The sequence below is a fragment of the Petaurus breviceps genome, unplaced genomic scaffold, assembly GCF_028583685.1.
Source record: "Petaurus breviceps papuanus isolate PSGF00001 unplaced genomic scaffold, PetGlider_PUasm1.0 207, whole genome shotgun sequence".
NCBI lineage: Eukaryota > Metazoa > Chordata > Mammalia > Diprotodontia > Petauridae > Petaurus > Petaurus breviceps.
This window is the reverse complement of record NW_027185850.1, coordinates 21,084,733-21,107,422: the sequence shown is the minus strand read 5'-3', so window position 1 is coordinate 21,107,422 and position 22,690 is coordinate 21,084,733. Positions and strand designations below refer to the sequence as shown.

At 42.0% G+C, this 22,690-nt stretch overlaps 1 protein-coding gene across 1 annotated transcript in view; it reads right to left on the bottom strand.

Moving 5' to 3' along the window:
- LOC138164941 (ubiquitin carboxyl-terminal hydrolase 24) overlaps positions 1 to 22,690 on the bottom strand; it is a 151,523-nt gene that overhangs the window by 108,069 nt on the left and 20,764 nt on the right. Inside the window, exons 2-3 of the mRNA XM_069092923.1 lie at positions 6,219 to 6,384; positions 2,286 to 2,353 (exon numbers count right to left, since the gene is read on the bottom strand). Of these exons, the coding sequence (XP_068949024.1) occupies positions 2,286 to 2,353; positions 6,219 to 6,384 (234 nt within the window). The remainder of the gene's footprint in view (positions 1 to 2,285; positions 2,354 to 6,218; positions 6,385 to 22,690) is intronic.

The following is a 22,690-nucleotide window of genomic DNA, read 5'->3' as shown; positions in this document are numbered from 1 at the left end:
GGCTGGCAAGTTCATTACTGAGCCAAGAATTTCCTTCCCTGGGGATGATCCTTCTCAAAGGTACGCTGTGGATTTAGCCTGGTGAGGGCACTTCGATCCTGGGCACCACAGCACCCCAGCAGACTCCACAGCTGAAGCTGTGGGGGCTTCGCCCCATCCAGCAGGTTCATTGCCAGTGTTCTGAGCAGGGCAGAAAAGAGAGGGAGCGAACATTCCACCTCTGTTCTTAGACACGAGGCCTCCTTTCTTAAGAGGACCCAAGACCCCATTTGATTTTATGCTTCTCACAGCTGTCAATTGTGCTTACTCTCAAAACTCCAAGATCTTTTTCTCTGACAAGTTATTGTCTGACCTTCGTCCCCTATCTTATATCTGTAAAACTGTTTTCCTGAACGCAAGTGTAAGACTTAATATTTACACCTGTTAAATTTAACACTACAAGATACATACAAGATTTGGTACAAATCAAAACAATACTTGGAGCAATCTTCATTGGTGGAATGAATTTCCTCATCAGGAGTTCTCTATACCAATAAAATCAAAAGATCCAAATTTTTAAAAGAGGAAGAGGAAAAAAAAGTCATTTTGGTATACTGTCCTGGTATGTCACAATCTTTCTGAATTCTTTCTCTGTCCCACACTATTAACAACAGGTCCCTGCTTTGTATCACTTGTCTGAAATCCTATGGTTCAATAATCTCTAAAACCTTCCTTTCTTTGAAGTCCTATGATCCTCTATTTAAGTTTAATTTTTTAAATGAGTTTAATTTTTCTTTGGCATTATTAATAATATATTTATGACTACAGTCCCTCATTACTACTACTATACTGTAGAATATATCTACAATAAAATTAGCAACATTTTTGTTCACAATTCAAAAAAGGTACTTTAAAAGATATTACTGTCCTTTATTTAATGGATTTCATTCATACATGTATAGAGACTTACATGTATACCTAGATGTACTATATCCAAACATTAAAAAATTGGCTCATCAAGAAAAAAATCCAGACTAGATAGGTGTCATCTATCAAATACTGGAGGAAAAAACTGACTTCTGAGCTTTCTAAAGCAGTAATGCTATTTTTTAAATCACAAAAGTCAAATTTAAACATCAGTTCACTTTTAAAATTTACTTCATTATTTCTTAAGCCCTAAGATAAGCGTGTTTTTTTTTTAAAGGATGGTAACAGAATGGCTCGTCTCATTTTTTTATCTTTGTGTTTCTAGATGGAAGCCTGTACAGAGGCATTAACAATTACTTGTGGAATCGAACAGCATAACCCAGCTTGGTGAAAAAAGAAAGCTTTCACATTTTTAACCCACTCGGGAGTACAAAGAATCACCATGCCAGAAGCCACGGTCAGGTAAATCTTGGCTAAAAAAAGTCAGAAGGTGCTGAAGAATGATTGAGAATCCAGGTGGGAAACTGTAAGGAAAGGGTCCAGAGCAGAGGTGCCTGTGATCAGCAGGGTCAAACTCAAACAGATACAGCAGCAACTGAAGGGCACACGAGGATCCCTGAGGGCCACACACTGACTCTGTCTGCAGATTTCTTTTCTAATGATTTCTTTATCTCGTTCAGTATCTCCCAATTACACTTACACCGGACCCCACCATGTCCGAGGGCTCTGTCCTGGGCCAAGTGCAGCCCGCGTATTTGACACTTCTGTCCCAGATAATATAAAAAGAGTTGGTATCTTGGATCTTCAAGATGAAAACTCAGAGATGCTCAGATTCCAACCTACTCTTTCTATACATAAGCCAAGTGAGGCCAGAGAAGCAGTGACTTGTCCAAGGTTACACAGAAGTAAGTAAAGCAGAGGCCGGAGCCTGTGTCTTCTGGCTCTTAAGTGAGCGCTTTATTACAGTCGCATAACTTTGAAAGCTGAAGAGATTTCATTTAACCCGATTTTCAATGGCCTAACCAGAGTTTTTTCCTCTCTTAGCAAAAGAGAGATAAGCACACAGCTGCTTTTATGAATAATCACTTCCAAAATGCCATAATATGGAACACAACTGTAATGCAATAATTGTTGAGTATTCTTAGCTCTGTACTCCTCTCCACCAGCCAGAGTGGTAGAGCCCAGTTATATTAAAATGAGCCCAAAGAGAACATGCTAATAGAGAGCTATCAAGGGAAATAAACCACCACATTAAAAGCCAGAAACTCACTGTACTTTTTCCAAATAAGAGGTTTTATTGGTTAAATGGGGTGGAAAACTTTCATGAAATGGTCTTTTATAATTACAAACCCAGAAGTGAATTACAGTATTTTACTTACCTTTTTAAATGCTTCTGGCATACACCGCTCCACAAATCTTTTACAATTTTCATCAGACTCAGAAAGACCTTAGTAAAAACAAGAGAGGGGTATCCTACATGTCAAATGTAGAGGAAGACACAGAACATGATAAAATCCAACCAAAAGATTGAGGCAATAGCTTCTTTGGGATTTAAGTTTACTATGGCTATCTAACAGGCCACTAAAAGATCAAAATATGTTTATATAAACAACCATGGCATTAATACTAACAATTTTTTTTTTCTTTTTGGAGGGCAATTGGGGTTGTGACTTGCCCAAGGTCACATTGCTAAGTTTTGTGTGTGTGTGTGTGTGTGTGTGTGTTAAGTGTCTGAGGCTGGATTTGAACTCAGGTCCTCCTGACTCCAAGGCCGGTGCTCCACTCACTGCACCACCTAGCTGCTCCAACAAATCTTTTTTTCATTATATTATATAGTAAAATGAAACATTCTAAATAATGTCTATATTGAAATAATTTCTTTTCACAAAGATAAATTTATGAGAAAAGAATCAGTCTTAAAACTGGCACATATCTCAGAAATACCTCACCCAATCTCAAACTGAGTTCCAGAAAGATGAGGCTTTGAAGCTGCTCAAAGAGAAACAGACCTGGAATTAGAATCCAGCCTCCTGACTCCAAATTCAATGAGCATTCCAATACATCACAGCTAAAAAACCAGTAGAGGAAGTGAAAACCTTCCCTTTAAATTCATCAATGTCTTTATTAGCTGAAAACCCTGTTCAGAATATTTTAAACTGTTTCCTTTCTCCTCCAAGCACTTAAAACTGCAAACTCTTCTAACTCAGTGGAAAGCAAAGAATGAATTCACAGGAGCATGACTTCCTGAGGCTTTCCAAACTTTAGGAATCAATAAAGGAAAATTAACTGAGGTTTCTCATATAGTACTATTTATCCAGCACTATTCATTATACTTGCAGAGTAAACTATATATAAATTGCAAATATTTAGATGGTGGAACAACAGATATATAGTAAAAAATTAAATTGCCATGATATAATTTAATTGCCAATAATTCACTTTAACATAACATAACAAGCACCTACTTAATGTGCACATTATCAACCACCTGGACAGAGAAGAAAAACATTGAGTTCAAGAAACCATAATTTTGCACCTTTAAAAACAATGGGCTGCCCTCCATTTTGCACTGTGTAACTCAAAGGGGTGGATTTTATCCTTTGTAATCTCTAAATATAATTTTTTTAAAATTGTGATCAATTTAAGAAAAGAAATGTATCATAATCCCAGCAAAGGGAGCACAACGGAATCTTCAACTATGCAGACACATCCAGTGAAACGCTCTTCCTTCCAAAAAGTCTAATAACTTCTTTCTCAATGTCAAATGGTGACATAAATAAGAAAGGAAAATTCTGTTCAGGATATCTGATTCTCACTAATAAAAAGAAATTGATCGCTGAGTAATAATAATGGATACTTTGAAGGAAAAGCGATTACTTAGTCTTAGAATTTATGGTAGAAAAGGAAATTTGGAACTAGTCAAACATGGAATGTGACTTTGGGGAGAACAGATATGGTAAGACAGCTGGGATTTCATGGGAAATCTTAGGGATCTCTTTTAGAGGGGAAGTCAGCCAAAGAGGTGGGGGAAACCCTCCAGGAGAAAACTCTGGAGAAGCAAAGGTAAACAGTTCTCAAGTAGGAATAGAGTCAGTTAGTGGTCTGAAGAGGCCAACGTGCTTGCAGAGAACATGCTAGCAAAAAAGATGATGTCATGTGCAGACAAGAAACAAAGGTGTGTAAGAGGATGGTGAGGAATGTGCCGGGGGTCGGTGAAGGAAGAAGCAGGCCTGGTAGGTGGGCAACAACAAAGGGGGTGTGTGTGTGTGTCTGTTTAGGCCACACTGAAGGGCAGGGAAGGAGGGCAAGGCTTCTGGACAGATGGGAAGATAGAGAAGACGTCATGGGCTCCAGAAACTCCACTGGAGGAGGGGCCAAGCATGGCCATCTCTGAGCTGCCCACTTAACGCACTACTTTGGACTTCTGATTTCTCACCTGTGCCCTCATCCAGGACCTTCCTCTGTACCCAGCCCCCTGCTCCTACCCACTTTTCAGCTTTCTTCTCTGTGTTGTCTCCCTCCATTAGACTGTATGATCCTTGAGGGCAGGGAATGCCTTTTTTGGTTTCTATATCCCCAGTGGGTAGCACAGGGTCTGACACAATAGGTGCTCAATAAATGTTTACTGGTTTGTGTTTTTTAAAGCCCTCATTCTATGGCCAGACTGGTGATGAACCTCCTAAATCCTACCTTGGATGCTTCTCAGGGCCAAGCCAAGGCAGGGCTCACCCACTCTGAGACCTGTGGAACCTGGCACCCTAAGGACAGGGACGACTTCCAGAAGCCAGGGGCCACTGCCACAGCATTATAAGGCTACAGAACAGGACTCCATGCTTCCATGAAAACAACAAAGCTACAAGACTGTCCTCAGTCCAAGCCTGAACTTCACACTTGCAGAGTAGAAGTGGACAACAGCAGAAAGGGAAAAGAAAATGCTAAGAACCCTAAAGTTCTTCATTCCAATCACTAGTAATCTTGATGTGATCTTTGCCCTGCAGGAGAGAATAAACAGACTGCCAGAGAAATCCTGATGAACGAGGATGGAAAACAGAGAGAGGCTGCAGCCAAATCCTACCAACGACGACAACAACAAAATCTTTTCTATGGGGCATGATCGTAGCCTCGTGTGGTTTCAAGATGCATGCGGGAACAAAGTAGGAATGGAGCACAGAAACGAATGAGGATATGCAGCTGAACAGCACTGGAAAAACTGACCGCGCCCCAATTTTCTGATGCCTCAAAAGCTTGTCATTCGTATAACTGAGTGGGACAACGTAAAAGAGTTCTTCCGCAGCTGGGAGTCAGGAAGACCTGAGGTTTTAATAAGCTGTGTGACCCTGGGCAAGTCATAATCTCTCTCATGAGATATCCTCAATAAAATGTACAGGAAATTCAAATACCAGTTGAATGAACAAATCTTACAGCACAGAATCACATAATTTGAGAGCAAGAGAGAAGCACAGGGCTCCCCGAGTCTCCTCACTTGATTCTGTAGATAATAAGTGTGCTGCCACATCTATGCAGCACCTTATCATGTATTAAGCATCTTGTCTGTAACAGGAAGAATCAGGCAGAGGCAAGGTGGCTTACTTAAGGCTGAAAAGCCAGCTGCCGGAAGCCCTGGAGTGAGAGCCTACCCAAGCCACACCAGGCCTGGCATCAGGAGCCCATCTGCAGGCCTCAGAAGCCCATCTGCAGGCCTCAGACATGTACTAGCTGTGTGACCTTGGGCAAGTCACTTAACCTCTGTGGGCCTCAGTTTCCTCAACTGTCAAATGGGGATGACAGCAGCCCTTACCTTGGAAGACTGTTGTAAGGATTAAATGAGATACTACTTGTATCCCTACACACGCTTATCCTGCCCCTCCCCTCCTTTCCCTTCCCAGTCAGGTACAGGCCAGTCAGGCTAGCTGAGGAAGGGTCACACCACAACTCAACCACCACCTTCTCTCAGAGCCTGATGGAGACAGTCTGCGCACATAAGCCTAGAGCCTCACAGATACCCATCTTGTGTCCAATTCAGTCCTTGCAGCCATCACCCAAGGGAGCAACCACCTGGTCCTGCCTCTACCAGGGCCAGAGCCCAGCCTCCCCAAGAACCCCCCAAATGAAGCTCTCCCCACCAGAGACCAGCCGCCAGATAAAGAGACGGCTTTGTATCGATGTAAATATTATCCAAGAAGACCCGTGACCAGCTGCCTTGTGGCTGAATCCCAAGGACCCCAGCCCTTGCTTTTCTGACCTGCTCTTCTACTGGAATCTTTATATATCACAAGGTAAGTCTCCCCTTCACCCACATAGGAAAAACTCACCTAGCCTTGCGAGTCGGGCAGAAGCTATCAGGCATTTTCCCAGTGATTCTTCCCGTTTGTAAGGGATAGACCAATGGTCAGTCAAAACGCGGCTTTCCAGTTCATATAAGTTGGTTGTAGGAAACTCAATATTGTCTCCAGAGCAGTTGCCATTTTCATCATTCTTCTGTGAAAATAAGGTTAAAAGAAAAAAAGTTTTATTAAAGCAAATGAAAAATTCAAATTTTAACTATACTGTATATTATTTAACTTCCAAAATAAATGACAAAAAAATGTTAAAGAGGTATTTGTGAATTTTAGAAATTTCATTATTCCTCAAAGTAGTCACTAAGGTTTGGATTACCATTAAAGCAGTTAAGGTCATTAAGTGTTTTTTCAAAACAATTCTCCACTATGCTGGTTCATAATATGTAAAACTTTCAATACCCATGGCAGTTCCTTTGAAAATCTAAGCAAGGGTTTCCAATTTCATTACAAGTCACAAAATTTCAGAGCTGGAATGAACAGAAGAAGCCATCTAGTCTAGCCTGTGCTGAAAGAAATGTCCACTTGAGCTTGAAGAGTACTGGCCATCCAGGCTCTGCTGAAAGACTTCCCATGAGGCAGAGATGGCCACGGCTGCTGACACAGACCATTCACATTTATCTCTAGACCACCTTCCTGCCAGGGTCCAGGTTTCACCCTGTGGTGCCAAACATAACCCATGGAATCTGGCTTTCAAATCCTGGCTCTCTAGACCTCCCTGAGTGTTCCAGGCTCAACACTCACAGCTCCTGCAAGCAATCTTCATGTGGCACAGCCTGGAGGCCCCAGCCACAATGATTTTCCTAAAAAGGTTTTTTTTTTTTCCCTTTTGTAAATTGTCTCTATTTTTTTTTCCTTTCTATAACAATTTTATTTAAAGTTTTGAGTTCCAAATTTTATCCTTCCCTCTCCTCCCAGTAAGCAATCGAATATAGGTTACACATGTGGAATTATGTAAACATTTCCATATTAGTCATTTTGTATAAGAAGATTCAAAGAAAAAAATGAAAGTGAAAACTGTCATGTTTCAGCATGTATTCAATCAGTATCAGCTTTTTCTCAGGAGGCAAACAGTACGTATGCTTCTTCATGAATCCTTTGGGCTTGTCTTAGATGATCGCATTGCGGAGAACAGCTAGGTCATTCATGAACAATAGTGCTGCTACTGTGTACAACGTTCTCCTGGTTCTTTTCACAGAAGTAAGTTTTTGCAGGTTTTTCTGAAATCAACCTGCTCACCCTCTCATATTACACAATTAATATTCCATTACAATCATAAGCCGCACCTTGTTTAGCCATTCCCCAATGGATGGGCACCCCTTTGATTTCTAATTCATGGTCACCACAAAAACACTGCTACAAATATTTTTGTACAAATTAAGTCCTTTTCCCTTCCTTTGGCTGTCTCTGGGATATAGACCTAACAATGGTATTGCTGGACCAAAGGGTCTGCACAGCTTTATAGCCCTTCGGGCATGGTTTCAAATTGCTTGCTAGAATGGCAGGATCAGTTCACAACTCTACCAACAGAGCACCTGTTTTCCCACATCCCCTCCAATATCCAACTTTCCCCGTTTTTGTCATATTAGCCACTCTCATAGGTATGCGGTGGTATCTCAAGAGTTGTTTTAATTTGCGTATTTGAGAAGGCTTTCTTAACTTAGCAACCTTCTTTTTGAACTGTGATGCCCAGAGCAGAACATCGTACTCCAAATGTAGACTGACTGAGGCAAGAATACAGGGGGAATATTGCCTCCTAAGGTCCCTAGCTCTCTCTGCTGTGCTATCTAATTAGTTGTTGAGCAGGGTGGAAATGATAAGAAGGGTTGGCTTTGAAATGATAAAGCTAGAGTGGCAGGACTGACGATAAATAATCCTGTAAATCAAGGGAATGAGCTTCAATTAATAGAACGGACGTTATTTACAAACATCTTCAGAAATGCATTTGCTAAAAGCAGAAGGATCAGAACTGGATCCGTCATTTCAAGGGCACAGGGAACTCAGGTAAAATGACTCCCTCACACTTGCGCAGTGTTGGGATCCGATGCTAGCCCTCTACCCCTTACACTACACCACCTTGCCAAAAGGTTTCTTAAGAATATTTCCTTGTATTATCTGTATGATAACAACAGCAACAACAGGCAGGACTTAGAGTCATGACAACAGTAACAGCACCTCAGTACCAGGCACTGTGCTAAGGGCTTTACAAATATCACCTCCTTGGAAGGCAGGCACTATTATCCTTCATTCTATAACTGAGGAGACAGAGGAAGGCAGAAGTCAAGTGACTTGCCAGCCAGTAAGAGTCTAAGGCAGAATTTTAACTCGGGTCTTCCTGACTCCAGACCCAGCACTCTAGCCACTGTACCACCTGGCTATGGAGAATCCCACAGGCATATTCCCAGGAGAGAAATATTGTACCGTTCTAGTAATTTAAGATGAATTATTTCCTCAAGCAATGCAAACCTTATTTAAAAAAAAGTATCTTGAGATAAATCCACAGATAAAGAATTTGGAATTATTCCCAAATACTTAACATGACAGACATTTCAAATTATGGAACTACAATCTAACTTCAGAACATGATCTAAATGATCTGTAAGATGTATGAATGGTTGATTCCTTAAAAAGAACTAAGTGCTAGAAGAGGTAGTTAATGAAATAGAGGGAGAAACGTCAGTATAATGGAATGATGAGGCAGCCTATAATTAATTAACTTTGTCCATATAGTATCTTTCAAGTGCTAAACAACTGGACCCTTCTGCCACTAATAGCCCCTGAATCTGAGTGTCCTTTTTTGTTCCTTAAAAATCTTGATCTTTTAATCTGTGTTAAGTCAAGACAGATAAAATATCTACTGAAATTTACCTAAAAATGGCACATCAGCCGTAACCAAGTATGCAAATACATAAAAAGGAGATGACTTTAGTAGAATATTACATAGAATTTTTAACAAACTATTTGATTTTTTATCAACCACTAAAAAGTACTCAAAGTGAAGTTTTCTTAAAGTGGCACCAGAATGGCAAAGGTGATGACGTCCCTCATTCACAAGTTACTGGCACTGGCAGCACCAAACTCCACATTGCCTAAGAGGGCTTCTGTTAGCTGACATTTTCCAGAGTCGGCATAATGCAGCTACTATTCACTTATGAAGTCAACAGGTATTTTGGATGTCCTAAAGATGGCGAGGTAGCTAGAAGTGCATGCAATTTCATTCTGTTCTTGTGTATTCTAGGATCTCTGTGTCAATAGCAAGGATTTTTTTGTTTTGGTCCAAAGGTAAGATTCCATCTCTACAGAACTTCACAAGGAAATATCTCTGTACTTGACAGTCTTAAAAATGAACATACACTTCAAAAACACATCCTCAGGACTTTGCTACTAGGCAGTAAGTCAGTCAGTCAGCAAGACTGATTGAGCATTTCTGGGAATTGAAAGAAACACAAAAACAAAATCCTTGCCCTCAAGAAGCTCACATTCTCTGATAGGAGAGACTGGATACATACAGCCCTGCTCATACAAGATGCAGATATATACAGAGTGTCCAAAGGAAATAATTTCAGATTGGCAGTGGAGGCCCGGGAATGGCCTTCTGAAGGGGGATCGGAGTGGTTGAAGGAACCTAAAAGATAGAAGCAAACGTAAAGAGGAAAATCATTCCACAAGTAGAAGATCAGACAGTGAAAAGCACAGAACTGGAAGATGGAGTTTATGTAAGAGAGACAGCAAGGATGCCAACACTGCTGGGTCATCTGTAAGAAGACTGGGAAGGGTTTTAAAAGCCAGAGGTTTTTTTTATTTGATCCTGGAGGCAACAGGGGGCCACTGAAATCTAGCAAACAGTCAGTAGTGGTGATTTGAAGGTCACTTTGACAACTGAAGGACAGACTAGAGTGGGGAAAGGCACCAATCAGAAGGCTACTGCAGTGGTACAGGAGTGAGGCAGTGCGAGATTGCATGGGGATGGCAGCAGGTGTGTGAACAGAAAGGCAACTGATGGTGGAAAAAGGGGCAAGCCTTGGCAACAGATTGGGTTTGTGGGGTGAGTGCCAGGGAGGAATCAAGGATGAGAACAGAACTCAAGCCTGGGCGACCAGGAAAATGGTGGTGTCCTTGACAATAACAGGAAAGTCAGGAAGAGGGGACGGCTGAGGAGGAAGGACACTAGCTTCTGTTCTGGATCTGAGGTTGAAATGTCCCTAAGACAAGAGGTGAGGAGAGGTTGGAGGGCAGGACTGGACAAACAGATCTGACACAAGGTGGTGGATGAGGTCATGGGAGTGAGATAATCTGGAAGGAGTAGCCAAGACGGTGAGGACACAGCCTGGGGAGACGCCTGACTTAGTATATCAAGTATCACAAGTTGCAGAGAGGTCAAGAAGGAAGAAGACTGAGAAAAGGCCATGAGACTTGACAATTAAGAGATCATTGGTAATTTTGAAAGAGTTTCAGTGGAGTGACAGGGATCAGAAGGCAGACAGCAGGAGGTTTAGAAGAAAATGAGAAGGGGAAGTGGAGGCACTTAGTGTAGACGGCTTCCTCAAAGAGTTTAATCATGGAAGGGAGAAGGGATAAAGAAACAACTGATGGCAATGATCTGATCGGGTGAGAATTTCTTAAAGATAGGGGTGGGGGGACTATTTATACAGTAGCCAAAAAGAAGCCAATAGGTAGAGCTAGAAGATTAAAGAGATGGGGACGACCAGAGTGGGCAATTTACTGGACAAAACAAGCTGGACTGGGACCGGGGCTGTACAGAGAGGGGCTTGCTCTCGTAAAGGAGAAGGGCTACTTCTTCATGTGAGAGCATGCAAAGGAGAGAATGGGGAAAGAGCTGAAGTGATGTGAGGTCAGAAGAAGAGCTCGTGGTGAATGGCCGTGCCAGTGAAGATTTAAGGGGGAGGAAAAGATGTTAAATAGCCACTGTGGTGAGTGGGAAAATGAAATGATAAGGTGTAAAAGAATTGTCTTGCTGCAGCTAGAATACCAGCTGAAAGTAGGTAACATGAATTTGCAGTGGTTTTGTGATTTTCTCTGTATATCTGTTATTACTAGAAGTAGAAATAACATGAGGAATCTAGAAACACATCTTGAATACAAATTCCCTCCTTACCTGAAAATGGCCTTTGTTCCCTCCCTCACTCCTAAATCGGAGTATCTTGGCTTTCAGAGGGCATGTAATTCCAAACCTTCAAAATAGTCTTCCTACCTTGTCTGTCCCCATTCCAATCTATCCTCCATTTAGCTTTCAAAATAATTTTCCTAAAGTGCCTGTCTGACATGTCAGTCACTTCCTACTCAATAAACTCCAGTGGCTCCCTATTGCCAAGGATTAAATATGTGGTTTTCAGTTTGACATTTAAAACTCTTATACCATGGACCTGTCCTACCTTTAAAATCTTCTTACACTTTGCTTAACTCTACACATTCTATAATCTAGCTACAAAGTCTTTCTTTGCTGTCCCTTCCTCCCATCTCTAGGCTTCTATACTCACTGGCTGTCCCCCAGGCTAGTAATGCATTTCTCTCACCACCCCCCCCACTGCCCCCCATTAGCTTTCCTGGCTTCCTTCAAGACTCAGTTCAAATCATACCTCACTCAGGAAGCTTTTCCCAGTTCTACTCAGTTTTTAAGACCTTCCCCTTTCCAATTACCTTCATGTACTCTGCGTGTGACACATACTATCTAGTGTATGCACCTAAATCTTTACATGTTGTTTTTCCCAGAATGTACACCTGAGTTATCACTATGCCTGTAATTACCCACTGGGATTAGTTACCTAGAGAGCAAGCAGGGGGTACAGTGGAGTTCCAGGCTTGGAATCAGAAAGACCTGAGTTCAAACATGACCCCAGGTACTCAGAAGCTGCGTAACCAGGGGCAATGTACAGAAACCTTCTAGTTTTAGACCGCCACAGTGCACAAGCACACTCCAATGCCTTCAGTGACCTTGTTAGTATCATCACTCTTAGGAAAATGTCCAATGGCTTATGCTTTCTTCCTTGAGTGGTTTCACTGATCTCACAAAGATCACCAAACTAAATAAAACTACAGCTTTCTTAGGTCAGATTAGTCTCGCTGCCTGAAGCATCTCCTCACTCTAACCAAACTCCAAGGCTGCCGAAGGGAAGCACACCGCTAGCCCTGCCTGCTAAGCCCCTGCTCGATGCATCCCAGTGCCGGGCACCTGAAGATCATCACAAACTGGCCCCATTATTCCTTTCCAGGATTATTTCAAATCACTTGTAGTAGTACCGACCATTTTAAGAGCACCTGAAAGTTTGCAGAGCAAATCAGATTTATTATCACAACTGACGCTCACATCAACTTTGGGAGGCAAGGGCTGGTGTGCTCTCCATGTTGAAGATGAGGAAACGGGCTGAGCAAGGGCAAGTGACTGGCCGTCTGGGCACCCTGGACTTCATGCTGATTCCTACCCACAACACACCATCTCTGGCATCTGGGCTGTGTATTGCCCACAGCTCAAACATTCTCCTTCCTCTTCCCTCCCACCTCTAGGGATTCCTGGTTTCTTAGAAGACTCAGCTTACCACAAAGCCTTCCCTTCCCTTCCCCCCACCCCACGTGGGTGATCTATCTATGTGTACATTGTCTTCCCTATGAGAATGTAAGCTCTTTGAGGGCAGGGGCTGTTTCACTTCTGTTTTTCTATTAGCTTACGTATTTCATTCACAGGAGAGGCTCTCCCTTTACAGACAGCCACATGGTGCTTATTTTAGACAATTCTACTAACAAGTAGAATTCAGTCACCTGATTTTATAGCCCTGAAAAAATCAGGAGGATTAAAGGGAAGAGATGACAAAAACTGGCACACTAAGGTGACAGATGGTAATGAAGAGCCTAGTACAACTCCTCACACACAGTAGGTGCTCAATAAAGTCTTGGTGAATTATTGATTAGGCTGAGGTAGGGAAACCAATTAGGAAGTCATAAAATAGTTCATCTGGGAGTGAATATGTGAAGTGAGGGGGGAGCTGAGAATGAAGGAACCCAGGAAATGAGGAGACTGGGAGGATAGGATGGTGGTGCCTTTTGACAGAAACAGTTAAGTTGGAATTTAGGAATAAGATAATGAATTCTATTTCAGCATGATGAGTTTGAGATGCTTGTAGGACAACCATATTAAAAAGCCCAATAGGTGGGCTGGGGCTGGATACATAGATCTGAGAGTCATCCCTAGAGATAATGTAATTAAACCCAATGGAGCTGAAGATTAGATAGCCAGAGACCAAGCAGGTGGCACAAGAGGGCTCCAGGCCCGAATCAGGAAGACCAGAGTTCAACAGGACCTCAGGCACTTAGAAGCTGTGTGACCAGGGGCAAATCACTTAACCTCAGTTGGTGTGAGTGTTCTCATCTTTAAAATGGAGGTAATAATAGCACCTGGTTATGAAGATCAAGTAAGATTACAATTGCAAAACGCTTTACATAGTGCTTAGCATATGGTAAGCACTATACAAATGTTAACTATTAGTATTATTAGTTAAAAGCATTTATTATGTGCCTGATCAGACCATTCACCACCAGGAGACCTTTTCTGGTCTTAGCAACTTCAGAAGTATGACTACAGCCTGTGTCCACAGAAAGAGAGCCTAGGAAAAATCAAAGTAAGCAAAAAGACAGATAAGGGAAGGCAACTGATCTTAAAGGGGAAATGAAAAGGGGGAGAGTATACCGAGTTAGGGATAAACGGCCTGTTAAATGCCCTAAGATAGACTGGAGCCTAGCAAGATAAAGCCTAAGCCTATAAAATCCCAGTGGTGCTGAGGTCACCAAACGCAGAAAAAGTAAAGAAGGCCCAGCTAGTAAGCAGGATGTGGTTAATGTTCCAACAAGGTAGACTGAGAAGTCACATAACAAGAGTGGACCAAGAGAAAGCAGTGTCATAAAAAAAAGTGAAGTCACAGATAGTAGTGACCAACCCAGAATACTGAATGAACCCTGTGTTCTCTGACTGCAAAATTCTTTCTACTAGACCTCACTAATTTTAAAGAATTCATAGCTCAAGTGGCAAGCAATGTAACTAGTGTAAGCAGGTTGTGGTATTTTGTCCATAAAGTTTGTATGAATTGGTCAACATGCAAGCCTTGTCAAAGGACATGAACACCAAGTTTTCAGAGGAAGAAATTAAAGATATCTATGATCACATGAAAAAATACTCTAAATCACTATGATTAGAGAAAGACAAATCAAAACAGCTCTGAAGTACCACATCTCACCTGTCAGATTGACTAATATGACAAAACAGGATACTGATTAATGCTGGAGAAGATGTGGGAAAAACTGGAACGCTAATGCACTGTTGGTGGAGTTGTGAACTGATCCAATCATTCCAGAGAGCAATTTGGAACTATGCCCAAAGGTTTATAAAAAATGCATAACCTTTGACCCAGCAATACCACTGCTAGGTCTGTAACCCAATAAGATCAAAGGAAATGGAAAAGGACCTTCATGTACAAAAATGTTTATAGCAATTCTTTTCGTGGCAGCCAAGAACTGGAAATCGAGGGGATGCCCATCAATTAGGCTAAACAAGATGTGATTTGTGATTGTGATGGAATACTACTGTGCTATAATGAGCAAGATGATGTCAGAAAAACCTGGAAAGACTTACACGAATTGAGGTGAAGTGAGTGGAGCCAGGGGAACGTTGTATACAGTAACCGCAACATTGTACAATGACGGAGCTATTCTCAGCAACATAACAGACAGTTTCAAAGGATTCACGATGAAAAGTGCTATCCACATCCAGAGAAAGAACTGAGGGGTCTGAATGCAGATCGAAGCATACTATTTTTCAATTGCTCTATTTTTTTTTCATTTAGTCTGTTTCTTCTTTCACAACATGACAAATATGGAAATGTTTTACATGATTACACATATATAACTTCTATCAAATGGTTTACCATCTCAAGGAAGGGGAAGGGAGGAGAGGGAGGGAGAGAGAAAATCTGGAACTCAAAAATTTTTTTAAATGAATGTTAAAAATTGTCTTTACATGTAATTGGGGGAAAAACAAAATATTATTTAAAAAAGGAGAATATATGTTCCATATCTCACTACTAAAGAATCAGTATCTTATCCCAAGGTTATAGTAAGACAATATAAAGAAAAAAATGAAATAAAGCCAACTATGAACATGATAGAAAATGTAGTTTTCTGATTATGCACAATCTACAAAACTTCATTTCTGAATTACCAATCACACTGAAAGAAGATGCAGTGATATGTAGTAAAAACTTGAAATTTTGTCTATTAGATGATTTTAAAAGTGCTTATGAAATGAGAGAATATAAAATCATAGAAACAAAGCTGAAAGTGACCTCAGAAATCATCTACTCAGAACCCGACAAAATTTCTACAAGTGAGGCATCTGAAGCCAGCAGAGTGAAAGCGATGTGGCAGGTCAGAACCAGGAAGCAAACTCAAGACCTCTAACCACAAAATCATCAGTCTCTGAACTGCACACTGCCTCCCACCTAGAGCATCAGTCAGAAGAGCCCTAAAGATCATCTCACTCTGTAAATGAGGAAACCCTGGCCCAGAAAGGAAGGACTAAAACTGAGCCGTCAACAGGATTCAAGCATCTTGACTCCTGCCCTAGCACGTTTCCCAATCAGCAAACCAAGGTTTACAATGCCCAAATCTCCAGATGCCAAGCTCAGCACTACTACCGCGTTTCCCTGATAATAAGACACTGTCTTATTATTTTTTTGGACAGAAAAACACCAGAGGGCTTATTTTCAGGAGAGGGCTTATTTTAATGAACATTGACAGCAATTTTAATAAACAGGTAAATGTGAACAAAAAAATGTACCTTTATTCAATAAAGAACAGGATGACGCGCTCACTGCTGCAGCTCTGATTGGATGCAGCTCAGAGCGCGGCGTGCGTTTCATGGGGGGGGGGGGGGGGGGAGGACGGTGCATACAGAGGGTACCGTAATGTAGCGTGTAGCGCAGGGGATCACCTTCACTACAGCAGCAATCTCAATAGGGCTTATTTTCGGGGGAGGGCTCATTTTTAGAGGAATCTTACACAGTAAGGGGAGGGCTTATTTTCGGGATAGGTCTTATTATCGGGGAAACACGGTATTCCATGCTTCCATTAATTAACATTCATTGGCATGAGACTAAAAGAAAAGCAACCAGTCTCTGAATTCCCCATAAAACCTGACAATGGGCATTACATGAGGGAGTAGGGCCTGGAAAAAGGATGCAATCCAAAAAGGTAAAGTGTCATAAAATGATGGGCCAAAGGACAAAAAATCACCAGTGTCCTCTGCCCCTGCCCCGTAAAGTGGGGCCTATAATGGCAACTGCCTTCTAGGGTTGGCATAAAAATCAAAGAAAATTATATTTGTAAAGCACTTTAAAAAAACTTGTAATGCTATTATTCTAGCCATCGTTGCTGTTGTTTTTATTATCCATTAGGCTAACGTAGTACCCTAAGAACAAACACAACTGCTTAGCTCATAAAGGTCTCTCGGTCACCAAACCTAGAGGCCTCTTCTCCATCCTCCTCTGACCTCGCTGCTGACCCTCTTCTTCTCCTCTCCCCAGGTTTCAGGGACACCGCCCCTCTCTCCTGGCTCTCCTCCTACCCGTCTGACTGCTCCTCAGTCTCCAAGGCTGGATCTTCCTCCAGGTCACACCTCTAACCTTGGGCCCTCTTCTCCCTGTACACTATTTTATTTGGTGATCTTATCAGTTCCCATGCACTGGATGATTGCTAAATCTACTGATCCAAATCCCAGAATATGTCACCCCTCCACCTCCATTCAATAAACTCCAGTGGTTCCCCATCACCTTGAGGATCCAATATAAAAGCCTGTCATTCAAAGCCCTTCTCCAGACATCTTACAACCAACTCCACCTTACTCTATGATCCAGTGACACTAGCCTCTCTGCTGTTCTTCTCCCCAGACATCCCACCTCTGGAGAGTGGGCTTTTTAATTTTCCCTGGCTCTCCTTCCTTCCTGGAATCCTTCCCCACCCCATCTCTGACTCCCCTGGTTTCCTCCAAGCCTCAGCTACAATCCCACCTTCTACAAGGAAGCCTCCCCACCCCCAGGCCCCCTTACTTCTAGTGCCTTCCCTCTGCTGCTTATTTCCAACTCAGCCTGTCCATAGCTTGGTTTCCAGTAGTGTGCCTGCTAGACTAGGAGCTCCTTGAAGGCAGGGCCAGTCTCTTCCATTTCCTTTTATCCCCAGTGCTCAGCACAGTGCCTGTCAGAGTAGCCACTTAATGTGTTTGACTAACTTGAAGACTACAAAGAATGTATCAAAAGAACCTCCTTCCCAGCAGTTCCTCAATTTACTCCCAAGACCTGTCCCTCCACTACACCTCAGGCCCACCTTGTAAGCCCATCATCTTGTTAACTTTCCCTCTCTGGCCAAGCCTCACAGCCACCAAGCTTCCAAACATCCCCCCTCCCCAGCACTATTCCAGGCTGACCCACCTCTCCCTAAGGGCTACATTCTTCCCAAGCCCTCTGTGACCATGCCTCAGTGCTATCCCAGGCCACCACTACTGTCTGGCTATATTCTTCATTCCCAATCCTGACTCCTTGGTGAGCTAGTTCATTAAAATCTAGCCTATTCTAGAATCTTTTTCACTCAATCACACTTTGCCAAACCCTAGGATTACTCCCAACTCTGTGACCTCCTTTGCTCCTACACACATGGTCCTAAAGAGAGCGCTTGTGGTGGGCTGACAGGGTCCACCACCAATTTATGCTAATCCAACACAGTGAGGCAATCCTCCTCCTCCTCCTTAATTTTGCTGCTTATAATACTTAACAAAGCAGGCATTCCAAACTTTTCTTCTCTCAGCTGTCTCTTATGTCACTCTTCCAACTCCAGCTTCTCTGCTGAGGACCTTACCTCATAATTCACCCCCCAAAACTGAAGCCATGTGACAAATAAATGCTCCCTCTTTTCCCGTCTTCCTTCCCCTTTTCTGTGTCTCCCACTAACTCCTCCTTTCCTCTGCAGTCTGAAGATGAAGTGGCCAAAGCCAACTGTAACCTCCTCTCCAGCCCCTCCCCTCTCAGTTATCTTCAATCTCTCCCTATCTACTGCCTGCAAACAAGCTAAAATCTCCATTAAAAAACACCACCAGGCAACCGTGTCCACCAGCTCCTATCTGCATCTGGTTTCCATAGGCTCTTCTCAGCCTGGGCCATGTACAAAATAGCTGTCTACACTTTCCTCAAACTCTTTTCAACTCTAAGCAGCCTGGCTTCTGACTTCATCAGCCCAATGAAACTGCTCCCTTAAGTGCTAAATGGCACAGCCTGATAATCCTCCACTTTCTGGATCTCTTTGCACCATCTGGCCCTTTGGATCACTTTCTTCTCCTGGGTACCCTTCTCTCCTTGCTACATCTCCAGGTTCTGTTCCTAGCTGTCTGACCCCTCCTCAGTTGCTGGACCTTCACCCAGCTCATTCCCCCAAGGCCTCCTCTTCCCTATTTTCTATTCATTCTCTTAGTGATTTAATATCATCTCCGTGCAGATGACTCCCAGATTTATTTATCCAACCCAGCTTCTCTCCAGAGGTATACCTCTGCATCACAAAATGCTTGTTAGACATTCTGATGTCCGATAAGCATTCCAAACTCAACATGCCCAAACAAAATCCATCCTCCAACCCATCCCTGTTCCTGATTTCCTTATTAGAGCTGATGGGCTCATTCTCCTTCCTCTGTGCACCCAGGAGAGCACTCCACTGCTGCCAAATCTTTTAGTTAGCCTTCTGACATGGCAGGCGGGACACTGCTTCCACCTCTTCCCCTACATGTGGAAAATCCAAGGAAAATTTCTTTGGTTCTTCCTTCATGGCAGAGAAGTCTGGTTTTGTTTTTTTCTTTTATGGGGTTTTTACAGTATCTTATTGTTAAGTGTGGGTTAAGGATTTGATCACAGGCTCTGTGTTACCTGCAGGCCTTCACATGTCATCCACAACTTCTGCAAAACTCCCCCAAAATTCCCATTTAACTTCTTATGCTGATCCACAATATGGTGAAACCACAATGGGGAAAGTTGCTGTGTGGAAGAGAGAACTCTATGTTGTTTCTCTATATAACATGTCCTATGTCTCTCTACTTACACAGCCCCTCTCCCAGGCCCAGGCCTCACAACTTCTCTCCAAATCACTGCAGTTGGGGTCTCTGCCGACATTACACTATAGCCCTTCCTCCTTACAGCCCTCAAAGCTGGATGTCAGCACTCCACCACCTTAGCAAGCGCCAGAAGCTCAAGGATCAAATGCAAAGTCTTTCGGCATTTAAAGCTTTTTACAGTCTAGTCCCTTCATATACTTTTCAATCTTCTTACATTCTAATCCCCTCCCTGCACTCTAACTGCCTCTATACTGGATACCCCTCTATCGCTGATCTGTTATTCCCTGCCTCACTGTCCTCGCTTCCAACTTCCCATTCTAAGAATCCCCGGGCTTCCTATGAAACCCAACTGAAGCATGACCTTCTCCACCAGGCCCTTCCTGTTTGCCCCAGTGCTGTCCCCTCTAAGGGGGCACCTAGTCTACATGTATATTTTACGTTCTGATTTATATTTGCCTTCCCCATTAGAACACAAGCTCCTTGAAAGCAGACTCTTTGCTTTTTCTTTCTCTCCCCAGGGCTTAGCTGGGCTGTGCCAATAATAAGCACTCAATTAATGACTACTGACTGATTGATGGCGGGACTGTGATATCAGCAATAAAGGAAGCAGGGGTGAGGTAACTACTATGCCCATATAGTTCAGGACCTTCTTTACAAAAGTAAAAGTCTCACCCGCCTGCAATTCGGAATCGAATCGATGGCTTCTTCCCCTAAGCTCCTGTGTGGTAGACCTTGCAGGCATTTTTAGGGAATACAGATAATCCACGGGAATGCTATAGAGGCACTCGACTCCTTGTGACCCCATTTGGGCTTTTCTTGGCAGAGACACTAGAGTGGTTGCCATTTCCTTCTGCAGCTCATTTGACAGATGAGGAAACTGAGGCACACAGGGCTAAGTGCCCAGGATCACACAGCTTTTAAGTGTCTGAGGTCACATTTGAACTCAGGTCTTCTCGACTCCAGGCCTAACATTCTATCCACCATGCCACCTTGCGGCCTCACTGCCCCAGAAGGAAGGTAGAGGTCATCTTGTCCAACTGCTTCCTTTTACAGATAAGGAAAGGAAGGCCAGTGAGGCTAGATGACTTCAATGAGCTCTGGCCACACAGGCAGCAGGGGAGGCAAAGCTCGGTTTTAAAACTCAGGTCCTCTGAATTTAAATCCAGTTCTTTTCCCACTAATGACTGTACCATGCCATAACCAAAAAGAACCTCTATTAAGGAAAAGTTTTTAGTCTAAAAACCAAAATTTTATCTCAAAGAAAATGAGTATATCACAGAGATGGTTTAGTCACACCGAACCTGACGCATCTGTAATTATTGATGAATATTTACCATTCTACTACCTCAGAGGAGAGAAGTAAGAAAAAATGTTTTTAGTATTACAAAACAGCATTTTTTTTAATCCTTAAGAAGTTTTCCTTGGAAAGAAATTTTAATACATACCTCTGGTATTCTAGTCACCATACACTGTGCTGTAACTTTTGTTACATTTGCAATGTAATTCAAGATTTGCACTGTGATCTCTTTGATGAATACTTGGAGTACTTTCAGCTCAGGCCCTATCTGTCAAATAGAGACAGCTAAAGCTAAATCATGTGGCAGGTAATGAAAACCAACCGGCCTGTCCTCATTATACTTAATTCTCTGTTCACATCGGTGCACATGACATAAGCTGAGTAACATGTTTACTCAAATATAAATTTATGACCTATTTTTGAAATATTCAATTACTTTATTACTGGACAACGATTATACATCATCAGAGTATTACAAACTGGTGTCGGCTATACACTCTATTCAAAGAGTTCTTAATCTGGCAAAGTACAAAAAAGGGGCTCCTAACAATAAAGTTATAAGCGTTCTTAAAAAATGCCCCTCCCAGGAATAGTTGTGTATCAGTATGAAATAACAAACGCTTTAAAAAATTTTTTTGTTGGGTGGGATGGGAAGATACTCATTTGTTTCCATAAACTGACACTTATGTGGGTCTGGATACAAATCCTGAAAATAAAAGAAGCACAGAGGACATTCAAATTAGTCTCTGAGGTACTAAAAAAACAGGAAATGTGACAAATAAATAAAAGGATTAAATGGCAGATGTTGAAGTCATTTTGATAATCCATTTGCACAGGAATTCACATTCTGGAACCAAGATGATGTCTTCAGGAGAAGTTTTTGGTGGAATGGACATTTTCATTTGTCTCCTTTGAAGACCCATTTGAGGATTTTTTTTCGGACGTTGAAGAGGAATTTCGGGAAACAGAAGCCCTCTTTCTCTGCCTTTAAGGAATTTCCAGGTTTGGAGAAGTATATTTTCTTCATGTGGTACAGGATTTATTCCATATGGTTTAATAGGACAGGGAGACCTTATTTTTTCCTCTCAGTTGTGGTATGGGTAACTTCAAATCCACACCAGCGATTACTAAAATGATCAATGGAAGAAAAATCATTACAAAGGGAACTACTAAGAATGGTCAAGAAAGAATAAAAGTTGAGGAAGACAGCTGGTTACCATCCTCAACAATCAATGGTAAAGAGCTGCTGCCATTCTCAAATAGAACTCAACACAGGAGATAAGCGAAACAAGAAGCTATAACAACACGTGCTATTTAAGGATTAGCCTGGATACTTTCAGTATAAGGGAACCTCGAGTATTCCTAAATGACTCACAAGCTCCCATTTGTTACAGACTTGTGAGTTTACTGTGGAGGCCACACTAACAGGGTAAGTTTTCCCCTTTAAGACTGTGCACACTTTTTTTAAAATTAAAATTAACCCAAGGTGAACAGTGACCCGTTAAGAAGTGACAATGCATAATATACCCTAACAAGGGCATGAATCATTACTGAATCTTGATTAATTTTTTTATTTGAATGGGAGCCATGGTATAGCTTTAAGTATGCCATAAAGTTAGCAAGGCCAGGATGAATCTTTCTTGTTTTCATTTTAAAATATTTAATAATAAAAGATGTTAATAAATTAATGATAAAAAATTTTTGGTTTGAAATAAATTAAGGATGTTTTCTGGTTATGTGTAATACTGACAATTTAGCAAATTCTGAAAATGTTAAAAAAAATGTATATAAGACTGGACTCTTCTCAGCAATGCAGTGATATAAGTCAATCCCAAAAGACGCACGATGGAGAGAAAAATGGGCATCCAGAGAAAGAACTAGATAGAACTAAGTTTATATCCAGGTGGAAGCAAAATACCTGAAGTTTTTCGTTCTCTTATTTGGTTTTATGTCCTCTTTACCATTTTTCATTCCAGCTGGTACAATCCGTCCTTATAACCT